This window comes from Tachypleus tridentatus, chromosome 1 (genome assembly GCF_004210375.1).
Source record: "Tachypleus tridentatus isolate NWPU-2018 chromosome 1, ASM421037v1, whole genome shotgun sequence".
NCBI lineage: Eukaryota > Metazoa > Arthropoda > Merostomata > Xiphosura > Limulidae > Tachypleus > Tachypleus tridentatus.
In genome coordinates this window covers 25,227,169-25,236,664 of record NC_134825.1, presented here as the reverse complement: position 1 = coordinate 25,236,664, position 9,496 = coordinate 25,227,169, and the positions used below count along the sequence as shown (strand labels likewise).

Below are 9,496 nucleotides of genomic sequence, written 5' to 3'. Positions count from 1 at the left end.
AGTTTATAAATATTTTTTAATAATCAACAAAAATATATTCCATAGAAACATTTTTTAATAATCCACGGAAATATATTCCATGCAAGCGTTTTTTTTAATATTCAACAGAAATGTATTCCATACAAACATTTTTTAATACTCAACAGCGATATATTCCATACAAACATTTTTAAATATTCAAGAGAAATATATTCCATACAAACATTTTTTAATATTCAATTGAAGTATATTCCATACAAACATTTTTAATATTCAACAGAAATATATTCCATACACAAAACTGGTAGCTGAAAGTAAAAAACATACAAAGGGTGTAGGAATAAAAAAAAATATTACATATATAAGTAATTTAAGGTAACTGGTTGTTATTGTTTTCAATTACGCACAAAGATACACAATGGGCTATCTGTGCTCTGCCCATCACGTGTATCGAAACCCGGATTTTAGCCTTGTAAGTCCGCAGACATACTGCTGAGCCACTGGAGGACAAGTTAACTCGTATTATAGAAGATTTCGAATAATAAAAGATCAAATAAATTGGCGAAACAGAAACTTAAAACACCTAAAGTGATGTATGAAATTATTTGGCTAATAACATAAGATACAATATTAAGAATGTTTTTAAGAAAAGTGTGTCAGGAATAAATACAGTGGATAGAACCTTTGAGAGGCGATAAAAGAGGCTTTTATCTGATGGCTATGAAATGGCTGGGTTATTTAATTCCAGCTTTTATTAATGAAGACTTAAGCAGTATTCCTCATATTGAAGAACTGATGAATGAAAACGAAGTTGAATAAGACAGTTGCATAAATTCTGAGCTTACTACAATAAAATTTGAGAGTTTAAAGAATGTTTAGACTTCTCGGCGAGGTAATATCTCTCCTTGGGTTTGAAAGGAGATCAAGGATTATATATGTGAACCACTTGCCAAAATTTTCGTCAGTCCTTGAATAGTGGGCAAGTGTCAACAGATTGAAAATTAGCTAATGTCGGTCCTCTCTTCACAAATGTATTCCATGAATTATAGTATTATTATTCTTGCGACAGTTGTGGGAACGTTTTGAAAAGTCTGAGAAAAAGTACTTTCAAAGTCAATGAATAAAATTTACAGTCTCATCAGACAGCAAATATTTTCAATAAGGAAAAATATTTCCTTACAAATCTCTGATATGTTTTCAAAATGTTACTCAATGTGTAGAAGAGGGAAAAGGTTTGGATTTGGTGCATCTGTTATTTCGTAAGCATTTAAAAAGTGTCACATAGAATTTATCTCTGTTAATGTGACGGATAAGTTAACTAAATGGATAAAATAGTGTCTTGATGGAAGAAAGCAGAGGGTTGTTATAAGTGGAGTTTAGTCAGACTAGATCAGTGTTGCAAGTGGTGTATCTCAGCGCTCAGTTTTCTAACCATTGTTCTTTTGATTTACATTAATTACATAGATGAGGAAATAATTAATAAATTATTTAAATGTGATAATGATATCAAGGTTTTACGTGTTGTTGGCTGTGAAGAGAATATTACTGTGTAAGAAAATAAGTTAGGTCATTTAATGAGTTCCACAAATAAATGACGGATGGTTTTCATTATAATGAATGGAAGACCCTGTATGTGGGGTATCATGATTGAATAATTGTATTTGTAGGAGAATAACCTTAACTGTGGTATTAAAGAAAGGATTTTGGGGTATGATTGTTTTTTCTTGAAGCCATCTAAGAAGTGTGATTTTGCTAGTGGTAGGGCAAATTGGATTTTAAATTATATTTACAGAAATATTGAATACAAGTGTAAAAATGTGTATGATTTAGTTGTATAGGTCGTTGGTTAGATCAAACATGAAGAATTGTGTTCAGTTCAGGGCTTCTTATCATATGAAAGACACAGAATTATTGGAAAAGGTTCAGAGAAGGGTAATTGAAATGGTACTTGGAGTGGAGTGGTTAACATAGGAAGAAAGATTAAGACACTTAAATTGTTTTCTCTTGGAAAAATAAAGATAGGGGGTTTGATATAAGTGTTTAAGACTGTAAGAGGAATTGATAATACTGATGTGCTGTTTGACTTCACTGTTATTTAAAATAACAATATTTATCATTCACTTGATGTATTTCTCATAGAACTTTGAGATAAACCTCTGTCTGACGTTAAGATTGTTGCTTGTTAAGAAGTACAAAGGTCACTCATGTGGTCACTCATAGAAACAGTGCAGGCACTGACGTTAAAACAAATGTCGTAATCATCTCTGGTGGCATTTATGTTTGGCTTCACTTCGATGAACTATGGTGGCACGTATATCAACACTCTCTCTGTCTTCAATCTTTAATAGCAAAACACCATCTGACGATACTTCCTGGAATTATGACGTCATTTTTTCTGATGACTTCATTCTTTGTGGGGTCTATAATTCCATTTTCTCCACCTCTCTTCCTAACATATAAGATGGACGTTCATGTAACACCCTCTGCCGTCGTGCCGGAGAATAAGTGCCATATCTTCTCACACATTTCTAGCCAAATAGCTAACACCACAATGTGTTTGGTGTTTTAATAAAATATAACCCCAAAATGCATTTTCGTTTCACAACTATTATTCTCTGAATTATTGAAGTAATATAATAAAGCTATAATTGCAGTATAATACTACTGAAAGTTTTAAGTCTTATTTTTCTAAGTCATTTAGTTTCAAAAATATCAGTTTTGAGAACTTTTATTGATTAAGGTAAAACACATCATTTCTTATTTGAATATCCAATATTGGAAGGTACGAAGTATTTCAAAGATATTAAAGAGATACGCACTTTGACAAAAATATACGTGAAAGTGTACCACAAACTCAATATTCAATCCTATTTAAAACATTTTTACACTGCTTATTGAGCATCCAGTTGTGGTCTGGCTTAAGAAAGGTTATGTTGGTGTTTTCATACATCATTTCGGGGAATTTCTTGGGATAAATTTTACAAAAACTCCATTTGCAGGATTCATAATATTCATACCGAGTTTGATGGTCAGTTTCTAATAGAAAAAAAAGAACAAAAACATTATTATAAAGAATTGGAATTTAACTTTAAAATCAGTTTCTCTATATATATTCTGTGCGTGAAGAGTTAAGAAAACAAAAGTTATTCTACTGCAGAATTCAGATAATTTGCAATCAAAGGTTTATGAGTGTATTACGCAAAATCAGTTGTAAATTATGAGAGGTTTAATGTAATGAAGTCAAAGTTAACATATATTTATTTGATTAAACGAATATACTCGACGAATATCATCAAAAATGTAAAATTATATATGTCAACATTCAAATAAAACCATTTTAACTCAGGAGTTGGCCAGTTTCCAAAAAAATATTTTCCAAGAAGGTTATATCACCTTCTATGGACACGTTGCTTAAAATTAATTATAACTAAAGTGTACAATTACAAGTTTTTAAAAGAAACTTATTTTATTTGAACGTAAATTCCAATACGCTAAAAAACGAAGAAACACCAAAGATTAGAAAAATTCACGAGCATGCTACATACATGTGATTGTTTGTTTTTTAAATTTCGCGCAGAGTTACTTGAGAGCTATCTGTGCTCGCCGTCCCTAATTTAGTAGTGTAAGACTAGGAAAAAGGCAGCTAGTCATCACCACCCACCGCCATCTCCTGGGCTTCTCTTTTACCAACAAATAGTGAGATTAACCGTCACATTATAACGCCCACACAGCTGGGAAGGCAAGCATGTTTGGTGCGACGGGTATGCGAACCCGCGGCATTCAGATTACGAGTTGCACGCCTTAAGACACACTTGGCCATGCCGGGCCCGTACATATTACAAAATAATACTGATCTGTGTGTGGTACTACATATAAATCACAGAATAATACTTATCAATGTGTATATTACAACATATATATTTCACGAAATAATACTGATCTATATTTGTATTACTCCTATATATATATATGAAAAAATAATACTGAATTATCTGTGTATTACTTCATATATAACATGATAATATTTATTTAACTGCGATAGCATATCATGCCTGAAAAGATAAGAAATAATGTAATAATAATTAAAGCCATAAGCCACTGTAGTTGTTCGCTCTATAGATCGTACTGGAATTTGTTAAAACCTGTATTATAAATTTCGGGCAAAAATAACCTAAAAAACAGACTTCTTGAAATAGCACTCAAAACCTTCCTTTTCGATAGCTGAGACCATCCGAGCATTGACAACAAGCAAAAGAAAGAATTTCACGATTGTTAGACAAGATTAGAATTTGTCCTTTTTTGGTTTGTTTTTAATTTCGCGCAAAGCTGCACGAGAACTATCTGCGCTAGACGTCCCTAATTTAGCACTGTAAGACTAGAGGGAAGGCAGCTAGTCATCACCACCCACCGCCAACTCTTGGGCGACTTTTTTACGAACGAACAGTGGGATTGATTGTCACATTATAATGTCTCCACTAGCATGTTAGTGTGAGAGTGATTCGAACTCACGACCATCATATTACGAGTCGAGTGCCTTATTCACCTGGCCATGCCGACCCATTTTCTGAAAACATCATTATTATTGTCTTCGAAATATTAAGTTGAAATGAAAGCTGAGTTACACTGTTACAGATACACAGAATGTAATATGTTGTTTTTAATGGCTGCTTCTATATTTGACACTTGTTAAAACAGTCAATATAGCACAGCAAGAAGAAAATGTAGATTACCCACATAAAGTTTATATAAAATTTAAAAAGAACATACACTTTTTCAACAGTATCTTATTATATACATATATATATAGGTAGGTGTGAGTTTAGTTGGACGTGATAAATATATATTCTGTTATGATTACCTTTTCTGTTTTCTCACAAGGCATCAAATAGTACTTCTGAACTGTTCTAAATATGGCCATCTTGGCTTCTAGCTGAGCGAATCTCATCCCAATACAGTTTCTAGGTCCATGTCCAAATGGTTGCCAAGCAAGTGGATGGTGGTCGTGATTATCAACAGAAAATCTGAAATATATATAAAGTTAAAATTTGGGGTAAAGTGTCGGTAAAGTTGTTAAAACAATAACACTTTATAGATACTCCTATAAAGAATATATATATCTAAAGTTACGTTCGCTCAATTTGAGAAACTATGGAATTTTTCTTCTATTTTGAGTAAAATATTCGATAGCTTACTAAATACAGAATCGATTGTCTAACACAAGTTTATAAATGATATTAAACATAACTGATATGCGATGTCCCATTATAAGTTTCTTGTAATAATTGCGTAATTACTACATATTTTCATTTTTCTATAACTTGAAATAATAAATAGCATAACGTAACATATTAATAAGCAGGAATTTTGAATAAAATATTTTTACTTACTAGAAAACCATTAGAACTAGTAACGAGCATTTCGCAACTGTTTAAGTAGAGTTAGTTCACCATTTTTTAAAATGATTTCAATAGTTTCCTTCGTATCGCTATAGATACAAGTTATGACAAACCAAGTGTTTGTCAGCTGTACAAACTATTTTATGGCAGTTTCTCGACCATTCGCCAGTTTACTGTTGTCATGGTTATATTTTCCGTTGAAAGACATATTTTAACCCTTTCGAACGAATGCTACTGATAGAACAAAACCAGACAACATATAAAAGTGAAAATATTAAATAATGAAGTGAAGGAAACTGTTACAACGGAATGTTTAGAACAGCAAATGGCTCCGAAGACAAAAACAACCTCATCCGTAAAATGGTCACGAAAGAGGACCTTCCAACTCAAAGGCTATTTCTATAAACATAAGCATATATTTTGCTATTTTAATAAAGTAATAAATAGAAACAAAGAAAAGAAGTCGATTGAAAGTAGCAAGCTTTATATAAAACTAAAATATTTTTCATCACGCGAAATATCGAAGAAACAAGAACAGTGATAATTATCTTCGGGAATAAACTTGTCAAGTGCCCTCATGTGAATGATGATGTTGAATAATTAGCACTTGCTATTCAAGTAATTTTACCTTATTAAGGAGTGTGTGCGTGTGTGTTTTTCTTATAGCAAAGCCACATTGGACCATCTGCTGAGTCCATCGAACCCCAGATTTTAGCGTAGTAAATCCGTAAACTTACTGCTGTACCAGTGGTGGACTCCTATTAACTAGATTGTCATAGTTATAATCTTACACACTTAAAAGTGTGATTGAATTAAACGCCATTTCACCACTCGTATCTTGAACCTTTTAATAAAAACGCCATTAGGCTGGCAATTAGATATTTCGGCATTATTGGAAAATCATTTTGTCTTTATTTTGCACTATTATACTGCGTGACCTATAACTTCAAGAAAAGAATATAGTGCGTTAATAGGTGCAAGGTCAGCCAAGGTGAAAAGAAACAAAGCAAACTCAATATATGTATATATGTTGTAATTACCTTTCTGGATCAAACGTTTCATGGTCTGGCCACAGAGCTGGGTTATGATGAAGGTAGTAAACAGGAACCTGTACAGCCGTTCCTTTTGGAATTTGAATGGATCCATATGTTACATCTCTATTTGCCTCACGATTAACAAACCTATTAATATAAAATAACGAATTATTACAGCACAACTGTAATTTCCAGACAAAACCGAAATCCCACTGAGATTCTAGCATGGTAACCGATACATTATTCGTTCTTTTACGTTATTATTTGCCGTATAATTCAGTCAACTTGACCACATTTTGATAAAACATGTTTAGAATATTATTCCTTATTCTCCTGCCAAGAATGATCCAAGTCCGTTGATAACAAACGACGTACGGACACATTTTCGTATTTTTTGAGAGCTGAATATGACGAAAGCTGAGTAACGTGTATGAACTCTACTGAGTGACCTTCTAGTTCGTTCTGTATTTGTATAAACACTACATTTGACCACCCCTGACTTATAGTCACACTGTCTACATTTATGTCACTATTTCTCCCAGACTGTAAATTTCACTGCACAACTATTTCGTCAAACTGACGAAATTTATTACCCTTTGTGAACCTCTAGTTTTTTACAGTTTCAATTAACCCAATAAAGGAAAATGAAAGCAGAAAACACCATGTTCTCTATAATTTAATGTGTTCTATATAATTTAATGTAGTAAATCGCTTAGAAATACCTACTATTTTTCTTTTGTTTTCCATATCGTTGGTATAAGACATTTTTCATTTTATAGTATTTTTCTCGTATTTGTTGGCTACCAGAAATATTGTGATTTTTATGTTTACGTAAAAATATTCAAAACTTACAGGTAAACTGGTGGATAAACCCGGAGACATTCGCTGAAAACCTGATCCAGATAACGGAGTTTATGGACAGACAAGTAATCCAAGTTTTCTCCCTAATATATTACATTTCTGTGAACGGTATTTTATTAAACAAAATACACATCAATTCGATCTTATCGAACGAAATGAATAATCTAAGTTTGATGTATCCTTCATAGAAAAATGATTATTAGATTTATAAAGTTAATACTTTACTCGAGATTTCTAGATTATGTGAGTAAATTCATAAGTTTTGTGAAAGTATTTTCTGAACTCTGTTTAAGGTAAGCACTGTTTACAACAGCTGAAACTTTCAAAATGATATATCACTAACAAGCCAAAGTGGTGAACTGTATTGTAATTTACGTACTTTCCCAACGAGCTCGTCTACCTCTTGTCTTAATTTTTCTTGGACTTTAGGGTGCTGCACCAGTAGGTGTATGGTGTAACCAAGAGCAGAACTAGTTGTTTCATAGCTGAAAGAAAAATATATGTGTGTTGTCCTTAAGCACAATGGATAACCTGTGCTCGGCCGAGCATCAGTATCCAAACTCGATTGAATAATTTTACTGCAGAGACGCAGGGGTTAACTTTAATATGAAATGAGTTATACATAATCAAGAAACAGAATAAAAAATTGAAGTTCATTAGGAATAAGAACTTTGTTATGCCCTAAAGTTAAAATTATAATAGTAATATATTAAGGGTAATATTATTACTTCTAAGTATTTGTAACGGTTGAAATAATTATAAAATAATAGTATTATATTAAGGGTAATATTATTACTTCTAAATATTTGTAACTGTGGAAGTAATTTTTAAAAAGTTGTAATGTATTAAGGGTAGTATTATTACTTAAGTATTTGTAATAGTTGAAGTGATTTTAAAATAATAGTAATGTGTTAAGGGTAGTATTATTACTTAAGAATTTGTAATAGTTGAAGTGATTTTAAAATAATACTAATGCATTAAGGGTAGTATTATTACTTAAGTATTTGTAATAGTTGAAGTGATTTTAAAATAATAGTAATGTATTAAGGGTAATATTATTACTTCTGAGTATTTATAACTGTTGAAGTAACTTAGTTAATGATAAAATATATATTACAAGTTAATATACTAGATTATTTGTAATGACGGAACTGTTAAACTAATCGCAATTAAAATGCCATTACAACCAGCAATATATTGTAATTAATGATAAAATGACCATTAAAAGAACTACAGTTACCCTGCTATTAAAGCCAACATAGCGTTGTACAACACTTCATTGTCAGATAGTCCACTCTTGGAAACTATAATGATACAAGAAATGTATAATAAGTATTCAAATGAATATAATACTTTTATGAAATTATGTTATTAATGAATATTATTTTACTTATATCTGCAAATCAATGTACATATAACACGTATCAGGAGTTTGTTCTTGTCTTAACCTCAGTAAACATTAATTTTACTGGTCACAACATTACCCGAAGAATTACAGTTAGAAGTTTTTAGGGTTTCAAGGACATAATTGTTGTCTGTGATAATGTTTGAAGTTCCTCTTTATCAGTTGCTAAAGACTGGATCACAGCTACATGGAGAGGAAGATGATCATGGTGTTATAACGGGTTATAATAAATACCATTAAACTGGTGGATAACATGTGTACTTTCGTCAGGGTTTGATTTGTGTGTTTCTTGTCCAGCGGTTAGTTGACTCCCTGTAACCTTCGTAACGTTGACACTGATGTTCTGAGAGTCCATCATTAACTGGAGAAGATCATTCCGTCGTTTCTATATCAGAACAATAAAAAACAATCCATTGTTACCGTCAGCAACACTCTAGTAGTTTAGGCACAACACATATAAGAAACTATAGTATTTTCTTTTATATCATAATCTATTTTCTTAGCCTAAAGTTTTTCTTTGCCATTAACTTATGATTCGCAGATACTTAAAACGTTTTCGGACAAAGATCACTGTTCTAAGGTTTAAGTTATTTATATTGAAACGAATTAAAATAAGCATATCAGAAAATCTCATGAAAACAACAGTCGAAATAAAGTTGTGGTGGAACGGGATGTATCAGAACCATTGGTGAAGCTGAAATGTTTTCATATTATGTTTTAATTTTTTGTTTGTATGTAAGGTATATTTATTCAAGATAAGAACGATATATAAATGGTTTTCCATATATATAAAACCTTATCTTTGTTTTATTCAAAAAATA

The 9,496-nt window shown here is 31.6% G+C and overlaps 1 protein-coding gene across 1 annotated transcript; it reads right to left on the bottom strand.

The window, feature by feature from the left end:
• Positions 1 to 2,928: 2,928 nt before the first annotated feature.
• Positions 2,929 to 9,030, bottom strand: LOC143232268 (cytochrome P450 3A19-like). The gene is made up of 7 exons (XM_076467459.1): positions 8,910 to 9,030; positions 8,511 to 8,574; positions 7,650 to 7,755; positions 7,262 to 7,353; positions 6,416 to 6,556; positions 4,838 to 5,000; positions 2,929 to 3,015 (listed from the first exon to the last, which is right to left on the bottom strand). The coding sequence occupies exons 1-7, from the start codon at positions 9,028 to 9,030 to the stop codon at positions 2,929 to 2,931; spliced, it is 774 nt and encodes a 257-aa protein (XP_076323574.1).
• Positions 9,031 to 9,496: the final 466 nt, after the last annotated feature.

Bases quoted from the DNA above. Each gene is read 5' to 3' on its own strand.
- LOC143232268 (XM_076467459.1), bottom strand. From the start codon at position 9,030: ATGGACTCTCAGAACATCAGTGTCAACGTTACGAAGGTTACAGGGAGT. The intron at 8,575-8,909 runs GTATTTATTATA...GTATCATTATAG, and splicing joins TGTTATCCACCAGTTTAATG to TTTCCAAGAGTGGACTATCT. The intron at 6,557-7,261 runs GTAAGTTTTGAA...TTATATTAATAG, and splicing joins GTTTATCCACCAGTTTACCT to GTTTGTTAATCGTGAGGCAA.